Source organism: Asterias amurensis, chromosome 15 (assembly GCF_032118995.1).
Source record: "Asterias amurensis chromosome 15, ASM3211899v1".
NCBI lineage: Eukaryota > Metazoa > Echinodermata > Asteroidea > Forcipulatida > Asteriidae > Asterias > Asterias amurensis.
In genome coordinates, this window is record NC_092662.1 from 6,097,869 (window position 1) to 6,116,929 (window position 19,061).

The 19,061-nt window shown below is 35.1% G+C and overlaps 1 protein-coding gene across 21 annotated transcripts in view; it reads right to left on the reverse strand.

Moving 5' to 3' along the window:
* LOC139947974 (voltage-dependent calcium channel type A subunit alpha-1-like) overlaps positions 1 to 19,061 on the reverse strand; it is a 201,713-nt gene that overhangs the window by 25,572 nt on the left and 157,080 nt on the right. For 17 of the 21 annotated variants that reach the window (XM_071945897.1, XM_071945893.1, XM_071945898.1 and 14 more), the window contains 7 exons: positions 18,186 to 18,313; positions 17,115 to 17,211; positions 16,599 to 16,704; positions 16,052 to 16,156; positions 14,542 to 14,651; positions 11,106 to 11,219; positions 473 to 493 (listed from right to left, as the gene is read on the reverse strand). In XM_071945897.1, coding sequence (XP_071801998.1) covers positions 473 to 493; positions 11,106 to 11,219; positions 14,542 to 14,651; positions 16,052 to 16,156; positions 16,599 to 16,704; positions 17,115 to 17,211; positions 18,186 to 18,313 — 681 coding nt within the window. Of the gene's footprint in view, positions 1 to 472; positions 494 to 11,105; positions 11,220 to 12,687; positions 12,784 to 13,998; positions 14,014 to 14,541; positions 14,652 to 16,051; positions 16,157 to 16,598; positions 16,705 to 17,114; positions 17,212 to 18,185; positions 18,314 to 19,061 lie in introns of all 21 variants that reach the window. The other 4 variants (XM_071945892.1, XM_071945889.1, XM_071945900.1 and 1 more) reach the window with 3 other exon arrangements.

Below are 19,061 nucleotides of genomic sequence, written 5' to 3' on the forward strand. Positions count from 1 at the left end.
TGGAAAGGATTAAAAATGTGAATTAGAAAACAACTGATGATAAAACAAACTTTTGTCAGGATTGGTGCTTGGGAAATTAGATTATTGTAAAATGAGGCATGCAAATAATATCAGCGATAAAATGTTCATAAACTGAAGCTTTCCTCCTGCACTTCTTGTTTTTATTTATTTTTTTTTTTCTGAATATCCAAGATCCTCAACTCTCAGAGATGACCAAAAGTGACACAATTTGAAGGACAGATAAAAGAGACAGATAAAAAAGTTGAACAAAAAGCAAAGACAGAAGTATAATTATATAAAAAAGACAAAATCTAGAAAGAAATTCCACCAGACAAATAAACAGAAGAAGAGGTAACTAAAACATTTAAAAAGTGAAGATAAATGTTGAAACTGACGAAAATCTAAAAATTGGAAATCTAAAAAAGTGTAAAAAAGAGAGAAATTCTGGCTGGCAATGAGCACTGATGATTACCTTTTGAGCAGCTTGGATGAACTGAGTGATTTAAAGGTAAGAGCAGTAAAAATAAAATGGGGGGAAAAATGAAAGTGATATTTTTAATGTGGGATTCTTTTCATTCACATGCGTTTTTTTTATGATAGGAAAAATATATTCAGTGGATCCAGGATTTTAGATGTCATGGAGAATCAAGAGAAATTGTGAAATCATTCTGAAGTGAAATTTTGCTAAAAATCTCTAATTATTTAAAATAGATTATGTTTTCTTTTAAATTTTGATACTATGTTTTCACTCCCACATCCTTATTATGAAATCTAAAACTACTTCTCCAAAGTTATTACCCTGGATAAGCCACTGTATATATTCATTCATGCCATAGGTTAAAGGTTAAAGGTTAAAGGTTAAAGGTTAAAGGTTAAATGTAACGGATGGATAGGTGGTTTCAGGTATATAAGCAATGGGTAGCAGGAAGGAAAGGATGAAGGGAGATCTGGGAGGATTTTTCCCTAAATAACAATCAACAGTGTAATCATCAGAAAAAGCTTTTTTTTCTACAAAAAAAATGAATGATGAAAGACTCAGACTCCAATGTGGAAAGGCTCCTCAATGGAGAACCCAAAACATGTCTTAAAAAAAAAATCTCCGCAAAACAAAACCTTGACCCCCATCTTGTTCAGGTAGCTTCTTAACCCTTCGTGCTGAATCCCATTCATAGATCCCCCTTGCACTGAAAGCAATGAAAACATGTATGCATTTACGCGCCAAAGGTCGGCTTCACAAAAATAGTCCTAACTTAGGACTAGTCCTTAGACTCTTAAGGAGAGATTAAGTTAAGATGAGTAACTCGTCCTGACTCGTGATAAAACTAGTCTTAAAGGCAGTGGGCACTACTAGCATAAAAAGTATTAGCATAAAACTTCAATTGGTTTTGAGTAATGGGGAGCTGTTGATAGTATAAAACATTGTGAGAAACGGCTCCCTCTGAAGTGACGTAGTTTTTGAGAGAGAAGTAATATTCCACGAATTTGATTTCGAGACCTCAGGATTAGATTTTGAGGTCTCGAAATCAAGCATCTGAAAGCATGCAACTTCGAGTGACGAGGGTGTTTTTTCTTTTATTATTATCTTTTAACTTCGACAAAGGCCAATTGAGCTCAAATTTTCACAGGTTTGTTATTGTATGCATATGTTGAGATACAGCAAGTGAAAAGACTGGTCTTTGACAATTACCAAAAGTGTCCACTGCCTTTAAAACTTTGTGAAATCCACCATTGACCTGTCAGCAAATTGGTATTTCTTTGACCTCCATGAGGGCGCTGTTTTAAGCTTGTGATACTATGCAAGTATGCCAGAGGATCTATTGTTGTACATCACAGAGGATGAAAGTAAACTTGTCAAGTCACTTCAGCATGTAAATAAACAAAACTGTGTAAGATTCTGAACAATTTGGTACAATGACATGTACAAGTCTATGAAACAATACTAGTTGCAGAGAGAGGGCGCCAGATTAATTGTACAACCAAATTGAAAAGAGGTTTAGAAATTCAAGCTTTTTATAAAGTGGTCCTGAAGTAACTTGAACAATTTACTCTCAGTGAAAGACCAAGAATCCATCCGTTTAATTTCTAGTAAAAAAGAAACACTAAAAGATCAGAGTTGACTGCAAAGAGAAAGTCATGTGATCAGTGAAATGAGTGTGGTTCAGTCTAAACAAGTGAAAACTGAAAGGAAACATTGCCTTGGATCGGTCAAATTGGTCTTTGAAAAGCGTTTGTAACCGCTTGTTATAAAACGCATATGATTAAAGAGATATTTAAAACTGGAATATAATGGTCCACACAAGTATCACTCAAAATTGCTTGGTTTTCCTTTTACCTCGTCGACTAACACCGTCAGCCAATTATGGGAGTCAAATTTTTGTCTCCCATATATTGCCGACCGTGTTAGTTCGCAAAGTAAAAGGAAAACCACGCAATTTCGAGGCATATTTGTGTGGATCATTGTATTGTACTTTTAACATATCTTTCTAACCATATGCATTTTATAACAAACGGTTTCAAACACTTTTCAAAGATCAACTCGACCGATCCAACGCAACGTGTTCCTTTAATCTCTGATTAGTATGAAGTACCACCTATGTCAAACTTTCTATTTCAAGGAGAGAAATCCTAAATACAGAAAACTGTAAAAACAATTTACTATCGTACAGATTCTAAAGGGAACATTAGTAAAATTATACCCGAAAGAACACCACTCACTCAGTTATTCACTCTGAAAGAAAAAGGTCTTAAGTTACACAACACTGCAAACCATATTCGGAAAAATCTCCACCCTGCTGAACACCCCGCCACCAAACAAAAAAGGAAAGAAAGAAGGAATAAAACACTCTATAATGCAATAAAACCTCTTAAAGGAACACGTTGCCTTGGATCGGACGAGTTGGTCAAAACAAAAGCCCTGTAACCGTTTTTTATATAATGCATATGGTTGGAAAGATGTTTTAAAAGTAGCATACAATGATCCACACAAGTTTGCCTCGAAATTGCGTGGTTTTCCTTCTACTGTGCGAACTAACAGGGTCGGCCATTTATGGGAGTCAAAATTTTGACCCCCATAAATGGCCGACGTGTTAGTCGACGAGGTAAAAGGAAAACCACGCAATTTCGAGGCATGTTTGTGTGGATCATTGTATTCTACTTTTACAACATCTTTCTACCCATATGCATTTTATAAAAAACGGTTACAAACGTTTTTCAAAGACCAACTCGACCGATCCAAGGCAACGTGTTCCTTTAACATGTGGTCACAAAACTGCAAACCATATTATAAAAACTCCCTACCCTATTGACTACCCCCCATCCCATCACCAAAGAAAAAAAGAAGCACAAAATAGAGAGAAAGTAAAACTCAACAATGCAATAAACCTCTCTTTATACATGTGTGGCCAGCGCAGTCACTGAACTGCTGTTGAAACCACAATGGTGATCAAACAAACCTTAATCAATGATGGGTTCTCCTCGGCCAGAAACTTGAAGATTCTCAAATCTTAAAATGTAAATTTCTCAAATCGTCAACACTCAAACCCCCCACCATTAACACTTAACATAATCTACAGACCAGACTGGAAGATTGAAGATGACCAAACCCATTCTTAAATCTCAATCCCTCCACCATTAATTCTACACATCTATAGACCAAATATTCTAACTACAGTAGAGACACTGATAAGTTGTCCAAGTAGTCGGGGGCCAAACCGCCAAGTCACTTGCAACTGGACATCTGATGGTGAAGTCAAGGTATCAAACACTGACGAGTTGTAGTCTTGTGCCATGGCTGTCGAGTTAATAATGTTTATATACCTTAGACAGACAAATTCTAATCTACGACAGAAATCTATGTTTATGGTGTCCCAAGACACCAAATCAACACCTTGGAGTATAAAAGAGAAAGATGAAAGCCACACCCACCACCAGGAAGAAACCCAAGTCGACAAGACTCTCAGATAAAGATGATTATTCCTCCACCACATGCCGGACGCATCATCACTGTCAACAATCATCATCACCATGACAACATCCTCATGTACAGATTATGTTTTTTATTACTGTCAACGGCCTACCTTCAACCAATATACAAACCAACCAACCATCACGTTCAATTTAAACGGATTTCGAAAAACAAAGGCACATATCTCCTCAAGAATTATCATTTTTATTTCTTTCGGATAATTTCAGAAAAGATCTCTTTCCATTTCAAATGGTGTCAAATTAAACCTCACTTCTTGATTGCTACTATAATATGATTTTTAACTATCAACAATTAAAAGGCATGAGGCACAAACAGATACGATCAGTTTTTGAGCTGCTTAAGCACAAAATTCTGCTTAAGCGAAATAATCCATGCTTAATAAAATCAGAATACCAGCTAAGACTCCACTCAATTGTTATGCTAAGTAAACAATAGCCCAATACCAGTCACAAGCAATGTATATGGCATGACATTTTGGCCTGTAACATGTGTAAAATAAGCAAGCTATTTTCGCACTTAACCAAATTTTTTGCTTAAGCAGCTCTATGAAATTGGCCCCTGACTATTAAATTAATTCTGTATATATGCTCCGTTGAAATACATTAACAATACGAAGCTGATGCATCTGCATAACGTAATTTATAACAAAGAATTTCACAAGACGTTGACAAACAGTATTGCAAAAACAAGTAAACAAAAATAAAAACAGGCACAGCAACAAACAAAACCTAAAACACTGTAACAAAATGACCTCAGGGTCATTGCTGTAAACAACTGTTGAAAGCTTTTGTTGACTGTGATTAACTTTAAAATGGAAGACAAGACGATCTTGTTGCTCTTAATGTTTACAAAGAAACATTAAAATATTATAATAAACTAATAACATGGAAGTCATGGTGATCTTTGTTGTTTTTAATGTTTTGTAAAAACATTAAAATATCAAAAGTTAAACCATTAAAAACTGTATACATCTTAAGGCTATTCTATTATTAAAGCGATAAAATGTTTATAACTTGGTGTTTAGCATTTTGGAATCAAATTTGTCTTAATTTTGTCATGCACAGGCAAATCTTCTGGGATAAAGAATCACTTTTTGATGAAGTCACTTTAGAACTATACGCTAACATTGATTATGTGAAGAATTCCTTTTACCCAATAATATATAAAGACAAATTGATTGATTGATTAATTGATTGATTGATTAATTGATAATGTAAGCTACAGCCACTCTTTTGATAACTAATTCAAAGCCCAAATTACATTTGAATAATACCACGATGCAACTATTCCCATTCATGTAAAATTGATGTTTTTAAATATGAATAATTTGTGTTCAGAAAAGATTGCATAACAATTTACATGTAATTATTAAACACACAAACATGGAACAAATAAACTGGAATGGTACAACATTTGATGAACAGCCCTGACATCTGAGGATTAAGACAGATTTATGTCAACTTTTCAAACCAATAAAGTTAGCGGATCGTTTTCAGATTGGAGTAATGAAATCCGTAACATTCTAAATCAAAAGCGAAACCACACTCTGTAGTTTCAACTTAAAGCCATTATACACTTTCACAGATTTACAAATAACTTTACTTAGGTAATGGTGAAAGACTTTTCTTGAAATGTTATTCCATGAAATGCTTTACTGTTCGAGAAAACATGAAAACAATTATCAATTCTCGTTGTCGAGAATTACAGATTTATTATAAACACATGTCATGACACGGCGAAACGTGCTGAAACAAGGGTGGGTTTTCCCCGTTATTTTCTCCCGACTCCGATGACCGATTGAGCCTAAGTTTTCACAGGTTTGTTATTTTATATATAAGTTGTGATACACGAAGTGTGGGCATTGGACAATACTGTTTACCGAAAGTGTCCAATGGCTTTAACAACTTTAATCGACTACTGATTCAAATGCTGTACCATTAGTCTCTTTAAAAACGTACAAAACTAAGACTGAACTTTTAAATAAAATGACATACTGTACATTTCCACACATTTCACAATTAAACATAATATTCACAAATGAGTTTATGGATATTTGAATATTGATACCTTGAGGTTCTGTCATGTGGAAATACCACATTTACGACAGGTAAAATATTATACAATTTTCTTTGTTTTATAAAAAGTAAAATTGAACTTTATACACCTTTGAAACTTAAACATATATTTTTTTTGCATTAAGCTCATTCAGCTAATTTCTAATAAAAATGGCAGAAATAAAGACAACTGTAGTTTTATATATACGAAGGAATACATGGAGCATACATTTAATTCAGAATAAATTGTATTTAATTGGTATTTTGACTGCCTTCTGGGTATCTGGTTGTTTGTAGCTAGAAATTACAAATTATGTTTTATGAAAGTTATCAAATATGGTTTGATACAGATTCAGAATAATAAATGCTGGTAAGAAATTCGACACCTCCAAAAAAGACAAAATTCAGATGATTCATTTTCCTCAATGCTACAAGAAAAATGGATTTGTCAACGAGTAAAAATGGCAGTTTAACGGGATGGAAGGAATACAGCCTGATCTGATAGGAAATCATATGACGAGGAATCATCACAAATGACTTCTGGGAAGACAACATAGTTACCATGGAAACAAAGATACTCCCACAACCACCGAAGAGATGAGAATATCATCAAAACAACTGCCATAAATAAAAGAGGGATCCGTAACCATGGAAAACAAGGTACCTATGATGCAAGATTTCCCATAACCACTAGGATGGATGAGCCTCTGAATGCCACAAAACTACAGCCACCACGAAAGTATCAAAATATATGTACCTTTGGAGATAAAACATTGGCAATCAAGGTGATATAAACATTGGTAACCATGGAGATAGAAAAACTAAGGTAACCGTGGAGATATAACTATGGTAACCGTGGAAATGTAAACTATGGTAACCATGGAAATATAAACGATGAGATACAAACAATGGTAACCGTGGAGATATGAACATTGGTAACTATGGAGATATAAAAACTAAGGTAACCGTGGAAATATAAACAATGGTAAACGTGGAAATATAAACATTGGTAACCATGGAGATATAACAACTATGGTAACCGTGGAAATATAAACTATGGTAACCCCGGAAATATAAACTATTGTAAACATGAAAATATAAACGATGGTAACCAAGGAGATACAAAATATTGTATCCCTGGAGATATAAACTACAGTAACCACGGGGGCCCTACGTTTACAGTGAAATACCTCAACCGCGAAATATTGATAAAAAGTAAACTGGGTATAAAGCTGAATTGGGTGGGAGCACAAAGGTACCGATATAAAAGATGATGAACGATCTCTTCAAATAGGTTTATCAATTGTCTCAAAACACAAAATGTATCATCATAAAATCTCGGTCCTTAAGAATGATCTTGATGGATTAAGAAAATGGAATGCATTGTTAGTGTGTTAGATGAGACGATACAGCAGTTCTACTGCATCAAAAACTAAGACATTTAATAAGTCATTACAATTTCAGCACCTCATATGAATCGACCAAACAACACAAACTTTGTCTCACTGTGAATAACTCTTTGAGTCGATAAACTGTACAATAATTTCTTTATCTGAAGGATAATTTTGAGACAAATCAATAGAGCCTAGATGACGGGAGAAGGATCATGCAGAAGTAAAGCTGAGAAGACCAGAACGGGTGGCAAGCTTGTTTAAGTAGCCCTGGGTGAACCCTGGGTGAACACTGTGTGAACACTGGGTGAAAACCCTGGGGTGAACCCTTGGTGAACCACGGAGCATAACTATGCAAAAGATTCCTGCAAGAAAAACATACTTTGATTTATCCACACCAACACAAAAATACAAGAAAATAAAAAAGGGAAATTAAAAATGGTGATTTTGGGTGGGAGGGGTGAACACTACAGGTGAAGATTTGTTCATGTATATTTTGTTCTCTTTCTTTGAAGGTATAAACAGCATTATGCTAGATATATTTAATACAAATTATTTCAAAAGTAAGTTGGTTTTTTGTACCAAATATATATATATATTTGAATCTTTAATACAGCTATTTACAAACATCATGAAATCACTCCCACCCCTAATTTGATACAATGGAGTGTTCCGTGCTTATTAACAATTAAAAAGAAGAATGGAAAGTTCCATTATGATGAGGGATGTTCATGTTGATAATGGTGATGAGTAGTACATGCCAGTCTGGTGTTAGATGCCGGTTTGTGAGCCCATCTAAAGAAGGTGAAATATTAGTGCCAAGAATACGAGTTAGTAATAATCAAAGTTTGAAAAACAAGTACACACTTCAAGGCAGTGGACACTATTGGTAATTACTCAAAATAATTATTAGCATAAAACCTTTCTTTGTAACCAGTAATGGGGAGAGGTTGACGGTATAAAACATTGTGAGAAACGGCACCCTCTGAAGTAATGTAGTTTTCGAGAAAGAAGTAATTTTCCACAAATTTGATTTCGAGACCTCAAGTTTAGAATTTGAGGTCTCAAAATCAAGCATCTGAGAGCACACCACTTTGTATGACAAGGGTGATTTTTCCTTCGTCATTATCACGCAACTTTGATGTCCGATTGAGCTCAAATTTTCACAGGTTTGTTATTTAATGTATATGTTGAGATACACCAACTGCGAAGACTGGTCTTTGACAATTACCAATAGTGTCCAGTGTCTTTAAACTACAGTTTTCTTTGAATTTGGTGTCAGGAAGTTGTTTTTCAGAAAGTTCTACAAACTTGTTCTTTAATTTGTAAAGCATCCTGATCCAACAAGAAAACTATGAATGAACTTTATATAGAACTTTGCATTTTAGATTCTTCAGTACCGGGTATATTGTTACAAAATTAAACTTCCCAATTTGGACGAGTTGTAGTTTGCAAATCAAACCACCCAACAAATTTTCTTTCACTATGGATTTGAGAATGTATCTACAAATGTCTATAACAGTGAGTTCAAGAGTGTACTTGTAATTCTGATTAAAAAAAATAATGATTTTGGTTCATCTTGCAAAAAGTTGTCAATTTGTAAATAATTTAAAAGCCCCCAACCCTTCAGTTTACAGGGGGAAAAAATGGCGCTGAACTCGATCATTTTAGTGAATCTATGCTGAAAAACAAAGTAAATTGTTGAAAAAAAAGGAGATGTGCCCAGATTCTTTTCAGAATGCCCAAAGAAAATTCATAGCAGAAACTATTTTTGTAACATTCAATAACTTTTGATTTAGTGCTGAAATCAATGGAGGTGAAAGCCTGGACTTTATTTCAATAAGGATTTTATGATATTGAATTGAATTGAACTGAAATGGTTTCCAAAAATGAAAATCATTCTCACAACCAGAAGGATGATTTAAAGTTAAAGACACTGGACACCTTTGGTAATTATCAAAGACCAGTCACCTCAAGTGGTCGTCGAAATTGCGAGATAATAATGGGGAAAAACACCCTTGTCACAAGAAGTTGTATCCTTTCAGATGCTTGATTTCGAAACCTCAAAATCAAATTCTGAGGTCACGAAATTAAATTAAAATATGTTAATAAAAAAATAACTTCTTTCTTGAAAACTTTGTTATTTCAGAGGGAGCCGTTTCTCACAATGTTTTGTACTATCAACAGCTCTCCATTGATTGTTAACAATAAAAGTTTTTATGCCAATAGGGTCCAGTGCCTTTAAGAAACGTTATGATGGGTCCTGTAAACTTTCCGTGTAGGTTGGGAGCTTTTTGGGGGCCGCCTAAATCTTCTATCTATTTTCAATTCACATGGACATATCAATGAATGCAATGATAAGAGTTAGACTGAGATATCTACCTGCAAAGAAAAAGCAAGAATACATTCTAAAGCAATACCGTTTGAGTATATCAGAATTCATTTGGTGGATTTGCCGCATGGGACAAAAATAAAGCAGCTCGCTCTTTATGAAGATTTTAAAAAGAAGGAAAAAACGCAGAACAAATTTCCAAACTTAAGGTTGCGGCTTTTGCGAATGGTGTAAAGACACTCTTTTCACTTTTTCACAGAAATTGGTGAAGGGAAGGGCACTTGAGTTTGGATATTGCTTTAAAATAAATCCCTTTTTAGAAAGATGAAAAGATTTATGAAACGGAGCCGACACCTGATGTAGATGAAGAATATAGAAAGATTATGTCCGCCACCAGATATCTAAAATATAACCCTGCTACCTGTGGTGGAAAAAGAAATAATGAACCCGAAAAATTACTCCATATTTAGGTCTCAAGTCAGAATCCTCTGCTGAACATAGCTATGGCCCCAATTTCAGAAAGCTGTTTAGCAGAAAATACCGCTTAAACAAATTCTTTGCTAAGCACCAATTGAGTTGGGCACCAGCAACAACAATGCAAACTTAAAGTCATTTTGGCTGGTGACCTGTTTCTGCTAAGCAATACTATTTATTCTGTGCGTAGCAAGTTGTTGTGCTTATTGGCTCTATGAAATTGGGCCCCTGACTCTGGTTATAGTCTGATGGATTGTGGGTAGAATGGTGAGTGTTGTGTAAGATCCGTTACCCAATAAAATGAGCTTGTAAAGTCATGTGACAGGACCATTGGCCAATGAAATAAAGCCTCAAAGAGCATGTGACAAGATTGTGGTCCAATGCATGAGTTGAAAGAAAGCTGTTTCTGATATTGGTGAGTTTTGACATGTATTGTGCCATCAAATAAGGATTCAGTAAAATAGAATGGCTAAATGTTTTCTCAAATTTGATGAAAATTCTGAATAAGGTGAAGTCTTTAATGTTTTCTCAAAAGTTTGAATATATAATATTTCATTATGAAGCTATACAATTTTTTGGTTAAAGGTTAAAAATGCTGATTTTTTAAGTTACATGTATAATTACTACTGCACTTTTTACCAAAATGTCTTTGTCAATATACGAATCAATATTGTCTGTTGCAGTTAGTACGACTAGATTTTGTTAATACTTGACATTCTTACAGAGCGTTAAAAGATTAAAAGCTCAAGTTTGACGGCTATACCAAGAAAGCAAAAGATATATCTTCTAAGATATCTACTAAAAGACTACTGATAGAGAAGATATACTGCATTGATATAACATGAGTTTTGGTTGTTCTAGACATATACCTCGCGTACGGTGTGTCGGTGGAAGGTTCCGTCCGAGGTTGGGACCTCTAGTAACGTCGGTTCCCCGCGGCCACGAACCTTGCGTAGGTATTCCATACGCTTCTGATAACGAAGCTGGTCATGTAGTTATCAAAACGGAGAAAAAAAACACAAGAAAACGGTTTATTCTACAAGATGATATGATATTATTATTATACCCTGGAGTGGATCAGAACTCTTGAACTTGAACCTGTAAATCTGGATAAAATGAAAGTTAGTTCACGAGGAAAGAAAATTTACAGACGTACCGAGTAAAAATGCACAAGCATTACAACATGTAACTGACTACATTCCAGGGACAGTACTGTAGTCCCTTTAAATAGACTATAAAAGCTAAAAGTATATCAAATGCACTACAGACCAAATGGCAAACTACCAACCAGCAACTACTCCTAAATATACTGTCACCATGGTAACGCATCTCCCATACGCTCATATACACAGTCTCAAGAAGGTCAAAAAGACGGATATAAGGGTTCTCAAAAAACTACATGCTACAAATTCCGCAGACCATGTATTTGAAGACTCTACCACAAACAGAAGAGATAATGTTGTTAAATTATTACAAGATACACAGTTAAAGATAAATACAACAGATCTAATCGGATACAGAGTTCAAGAAAAAAATCTAAAATCGGAAGTCATGATGCAACAATTGAGACCGCTCATTATCCATGATGCATCGTGATAGCATAGAAGACACATAAGACGTAGCCACAAGAAGGCAAAAGACATAGCCACAAGTACCAAGCGGCATAGCCATAAGAAGCCAAGAGGCATAGCCATAAGAAGCCGAGAGCTGTAGCCACAAGAAGCCAAAAGCCAAAAGATTACAGAGCATCAGTAAAATGCATAAAGTTATAGACTCGGCAAGATGAGCATCTGATCAGGACACAAGAGGTAATTATAAAATGATTCACATTTTTCTTGGTGATTATTGTTTCATTTATACCCAATAAAAATATTAGTGGCAGTGTTTTTGAGATATTCCTGCAAATCTGCAGCAGGAAGAATAATCAATAATTGGAAAACACAATCCGAGTAGAAATGCGTCTCAGTTTTTGACTTGATTTCTCTAAATACACATTACTTTGTTTCTCAAAATGTTATACATTATCAAAAGCTGCAGTGCTTATTACCAATTAAGTTTTCCTGGTTGTTAATTTTTTTATTAACTTCTATAATACTGGTATACCCTCCCTTTAAACTCAACCAAAAAACCCTTTAATAAATTTGTTTAGCCTTCGAGAAAGACTCTGCTGGGGTGGAAATGTCAAGCCACAAATTTGTTGTTTTTTTTGGTAAAAAATTGCTGTTAGTACCCATGGCAATGGTTTGAGAAAATGTGGAAAGGAGTGCCACTTAAAAAATGAGGATAAAGAAAATGACGGTTTCAAACGGCACAACAATCAAACATTGTATTATTCCTTAATGGTAATAGATGTTGATGAGAAAATACAAAAACCTGAATAAATTTAAAACTCAAACAAAACCGCAAACTTTAAAAAAAAGAAAATCACTCTCAGAGGAAACCGAAAATTACTTTTCTGAATTTGTTTGTGAAGAGTTTTTGATAGTAGATATTGTTGATATCCATGTAGGGGTTTTGTTTGTAGTGCTTCTGGAAAATGGACAACTCCTACGAGTAGCGGGAAGCAGGCATTGAAAGGAGGAGATAAAAGGCGGGTAAATACATGCAAATCCATGCAAATTATATGTAAAGTCATGCAAATTATATGCAAATGAAAGCAACACAGCAAAATCAAACAAAATGGAAACAAACAAATGATGATATTTATAAGTATATAAGTAATCAAAAGTTTGGAAAAAAACAAAATACAAAACATATAATTTTGTCTGAAATTATTTGTATAATTGTCCATATAACCTCGGAGCAAACTTTATCGAATGAAAAACAAAAATATAAAACTGTTGTAAAAATATTGAACAAAAGAAGATGGGAGCTTTTAAAGTACAACAAATTTTGTCTGAAATCATTGTTATAGGCCTATGCCAATTTCAACTTAAGTAAAAAAAAATAAAAAACAATTGTTTTAAAAACATTCAAATCATTTGAACGAAAATAAAAATGTTTGCAGCAAGGGTCCACTTTCAAAAGTCCAAGTTCCAGAAATAAGCAAACATGTGTTTCCAAATTATATTTTATGCTTCATTGTTTTATTGAAGTAAAAAGTTTTTGTTCACAGTGCGGAACAATGAAAGTGTACCCTCTGGTGAAATCAAACAATAAAAATCAAAGTCAAAGTGCAAAAACAGCGGGTTTCATGATATTATGATGGCACAGCAAAAAAAAAAAAAAAAATGAAATCTGTAAACAAAAAATGGGCGTGTTAGTGACGAATAAATAAAATAATGATGATGGGTTAGCAATCAGAGCAAAGGACAATCCTTGTGCTTCTTTTGGTGTGTGTGTGGGGGGGGGAGGGGGGAGGGAGGGGGGTGAGGGGGAGGGAGGGGGGGTGAGGGGGGAGTGTGGTGATTTGTGGCATCAGTGAATGGAAGTGTTGGCGGAGCTTTGCTGCGATAATTTGGGGATTTATAAAGCGATGCGGTGTCATAGCAGCGAATAAAGTTATTATTTGTAGTAGGGTGGATAGTAAAGTCCTGGACCATAATGAGCAACTACAAAGTCAACGGGAACAACTGGAATTTTTAAGAATGCAATAATTGTAGGAATTGTCAAGAAATTGAAGAATCTTGGCAACGCTTTGAGATAAAAACCCCAAGTTTTCATCATGATGGCACACTCACTGCAAATCATGTTAGTTGAAACAACCTTCCAGATTAATCCAGTTTGTGCCAAACTTAAATTGGTATAAATTATGATATTTACAATAACTTCCATGAACTGTCGTGAGGCAGGAAAATGGACAGATATCAGAAAATAAATATTTATGGGATATCAGAAAATAAACAAGAATGGGATATCAAATAAAAAACTAGGATTTACATCTCAACAAATAAAAAACTCAACTACGATTCAATTCCTCATAATCTGGTCATCTTTGCTCCTTCCTATAAAAACTCCTCACTCCTTTTATGAATGTTTTCTTACCACTTCCTTGACACAATTACAGCAGTTATGATTTACTTTCAGAAACGGAAAATGTCAAAAAAGTTGGCTCAGATTCAAGATGGGCATGACAGGTTAAAAATGGCTGTGGTCTTTTTGTAAAGTTTAGGTCAACTACCCTACAACAAAACTTTATTGAAAAACTTAAATTCTGGAGAAAAAAAATCCTAGTTGAAACCAAACAATTTATGCACAGGATATGATTACACAAATGTTATTTTGATTAGAATTCTCACAATCTTTTTACGGTAAAATTAAATTATAACAAAATATAAAAATAAACGGGTTGATATTTTTGCTTACCGTTCTCGCATGACCATCCCTCTGTAGTTTTGCTTTGTATTCTCGCCACGTCTCATAAATAAGTAGAGCGGCATATATCTTCCCAACAGTTAACTTCTCCCCGATCAACTCTGAAAGATTAATCAAGAAGATAAGATGATCTCATCAAAATACGCTAATAATAATAATAATGGACCCTTTAATAGCGCCGGTATTCGCCGCAAGCGGCTCTCATGGCGCTGCTCTACAAAAAGAACAACCAACAAGCAATGAAAGTAGCATAACATAATAGGAAAAACAAACTAAATACAATGTTCTCTATGAAGATGAGTTTTTAAACTGTTCTCGAATATGTTAAGTGAGCTAGAAAGTTTCAGGTAGGGAGTTCCAAAGCCTCAGTGCTGTGCTCTAAAAACTTCTCTCCCCCCTATCGATGATTTGTCGTTTTTTCCTAAGGCCAGGGGAAGACAGTGTTTCACCGCCCCCCCTCCCATGTCACATCATGATCCAGTGGTTAAACTGCACCACTTACAATCACAAGGTTGTGGGTTCGAATCCTACCAAGCTAACCGCTGATTTCACAATGAACAGAACTTATAGTATTGTCGTCTAGTTACTGAATCAATTTCTCGATTTGTGCAATTCATAATCTTAGACGTAAAACCAATGTTTGTTTTAGAAAGATTGGCTGTTGCCAGCTTGGAGTTTAACTCCCCTTGTGGGAGTTTATCGAGTTCTCTTGACAGGAAGATCATATAATAAAAACGAACTATTATTATGAGTATAAAAGATTGGAACTACCGCTAGCTATCAGGCAAGCTTGGTGGTCTAGTTGTAAAGACATCTGCTTTAGAATGGCAAAGGTTGTAGGTTCGAATCCCACCATAGTAATCTACATGTGGATTGTTTTAACAAGACTCAGGGAAGTACTCAGCATAATGATAATAAAAGACTGGTTCAAACACCATGTGTAAGTGAAGCAAATATTTTGTGGCGCAATAATCGGTATACGCTGCTATTTCCAATTGTGACGCAGGAAAGTTTGCTTCAGTTTCGCTTTCACAAGAAGTACGAACTGGGCTTAACACACACTGGTAATAAACTTGATAATCTAGATTAGATAATCAGATAATCTAGATTAGATAATCAGATAATCTAGATTAGATAATCAGATAATCTAGATTAGATAATCAGATAATCTAGATTAGATAATCAGATAATCTAGATTAGGTAATCAGATAATCTAGATTAGGTAATCAGATAATCTAGATTAGGTAATCAGATAATCTAGATCAAAAAGAGTAATTTAAGGCCGAGTCACACTGCAGCAAACGAAGACGATACCGATCACGACAGAATAATAACGCATTCTATTGGTTGAATTGCTCCACGCAGAATACGCGCACGCTCATTCAACCAATAGAATGCCTTCTCTTTGCGTCGTGATCGTTATCGTTTTTGTTATCGCTGCAGTGTGACTCTGCCTTTATAGAGTGTAAATATTCAAGGAGAATTGTTGCTGATTTCCTACCGCTGTCTGGAGGTACTAGGAGATCTAGCTTGTCTGCATTCAGAGTCGGCCAGAAATTCTTGACAGCATCTCGTAGTTCACTGTCATGTCTGTCTCGATCGGCCACTGAGGAAACACAATATACAAACAAATTATTATTTATCGGAAAACAAACTGAAATGGCTAAACCTACAACTGAAATTGTTGAGATATGGTATTACTTTATCATGTCCATGTACATGGTTACTGTGCACCACTGTAATATCAGTCTTCTTATAAAGTGGTATGAAAGAATAAAGCCCTTAGTCAAGTGCAAGGAAAGCAACCATCGTTTATCGCCTTAATTACTTCCTAGACTCATATCATTCAGAAATAACTTTTGATAATTGTTTCTTTAGAGGTGAGAAAATAATGTATTAGCTGTTGCAAACTGCTTCCCAACCAAAATAGTACTGTGCTCTACAGGTAAGTATGAGTGAAGTAGACGCAACAGCCTGACGTTTCGACCCTAGCAGAGTGTTCCTGTAAGTCTTTCCACATGAGGAGTGGTTTAGGGTTCACATCTCACCTTTGCCAATTTTGATGTCCAGTGCTGTACGGATGAGCGCCATGAGGGTGGTGGAGAAATGAACCGTCTTGTCTTCAGCGACCGGCATGTTCATTCTTATTAGACGCTGTCGGATATGAGAAAAAAAAATGAGTCAAATCTATAAGACATTCTTAACTTAGTGATATGATGGAATAAGATTATTTTATGACAGTGTTTTGCTCAGATACTAATCTGTGAGGGCAGAGATGGTTCTTGTGATTGATTTAGCTTAGTAGCGCATATTTGTTGCATAGGCTGTATACTCCCCAGGGAGCTGAGATGGTTTAAGGAATGAATTAAAAGGCCCAGTGACCAGGGATAATAATGTTGGAAGCGCTTTGTGATCCCCTTGGGTGTGTAAAGTGCTACAAACCGATTACTGTTATTACTATCTATAAGATTTGATGAAACTGTGGCTTGAGTGAAAATAGACCGATCCCATTCAGGTCTTCTCATTACTATTACCCAGAATACAGGCAGGGAACTAGATCTTACCTTGTAAGCAATTCTGTAAGGACAGTTTCTTCCAAAACCGACAGGTGGCTCCATTGTTCTTAGCATTTCATACATCTCTTTGTAATGTAATCGTCCACTGAAATCAAAAGTGTCAAGCAAATCAGATCAAACCCAGAAAATCATGAAAACTGTTGAAATTCAAGCAACAGGAGAAAATTAATAACAAGATTACAATTCACAGATTAGGTTCTTTTGCTAAAATGTTTGAAACTGGGTTTCTAGAACAGAGTCACAGAACTAGTTTTACAAGAATAAAGATAAAAGAAGCTTTTTGATCTGAAAATGGCTTTTAAGACATCCATACCTGCCTGCTGAACTGTGTTTTTTTGAATAAATTTATAGAATTTACTGACAAAATGTCAATACTGACAAAATGGTCTAAAACATTGATCAAGAACTTTGAAAGAATGTTGAAATCATGGAACAGTATTCATATAAAGAGCAGGATTTCTCTTTATCTGCAGAAAATTACTGCATTGTTATCAACATGCAGAAAAAAACACTGAATCTTGTGGGAAAACACATCGTTTGATGACAGTTTTTAAACTTGTCTACTTCCCTTGACTACTCCTGGTCAATATGTTTTATTGTCCGAAAGAAGATTTAAAACAAATAAAATATTTCAGATAAACGTGTAAAGTTTCTGATTCCTGATACTTGGTAACGAGCAATGGAGAGCTGTTGAAAGTAAATAACATTGTGATAAAGAGCTCCCTCTGAAGTAGCGTAGATTTCGAGAAAGAAGTAATTTCTCACTAAAATATTTGAATTGAATTTGAAACCTCAGCTGAGGTCTCAAATTCAAGCATCTGAAAGCACACAACTTCGTGTGACAAAGGTGTTTTTCTTCCATTATTCTCTTGCAACTTCGACGACCAATTGAGCTCAAATTTTCACAGGTTTGTTCTTGTATGCATATTTTGAGATACACCAAGTGAGAAGACTGGTCTTTGACAATTACCAAAGGTGTCCAGTGCCTTTATTTGGGCAAGTTAATTTGGAGAAGATTTCTGCAGAGTTTAGGAAGATGAGGAAAGGAAGATGACTTACGTTCCAACTGGTTCTATCTCACCCCAGACTCGGACATACTCATCCAGGTGATGAGCTCCCAAGATAGAAGCGTCTCTCGTTAGATAATCAAAATTATCCATAATTACAGCCACAAAGAGATTCAACATCTAGGAATAAGAATGAATTATTCATAGTTACAGCCACAAAGAGATTCAACATCTAGGAATAAGAATGAATTATTCATAATTACAGCCACAAAGAGATTCAACATCTAGGAATAAGAATGAATTATTCATAATTACAGCCACAAAGAGATTCAACATCTAGGAATAAGAATGAATTATTCATAATTACAGCCACAAAGAGATTCAACATCTAGGAATAAGAATGAATTATTCATAATTACAGTCACAAATGGATTCAACATCTACAAATAAGAATGGAGATGATTACAAAACTTGGACATGTTTCTTCTTTCAATCAATCTATGTAAGCAAATATCAAGTAATAAACCACAAGGGAAATTGGCGTGGCAATGTTTATAGAACTTGGGGTTGAACAAAGACAAATTTACTCAAGTGGGATTTTGACCATTGAGCTCCACATTATTGTTCCACCTGAGCTATCTAGCCCTATACTGGCAGTTTCCCTATTTTGTCAATATCTTTGTTTGGGTGCCAGTCTACCTGATTGTAACGAGTAGCAATTTTTTCCCCAGAATTTCTGTATTCACTTTCTTTTTAGTAATCATTCTTTTTACAATGATGTTCTGCATCATTATTTCATGCTGTCCTGTCAGGGAAATTGTGTAAATAGTTGAGAATGACATTTAATTTTGCTTAAAAAGTAAAACAAACGACAACAGATTTCCCATTTCTTTGTGTATAAAACCTTGCGTTGCCAGCCTGCAGCACT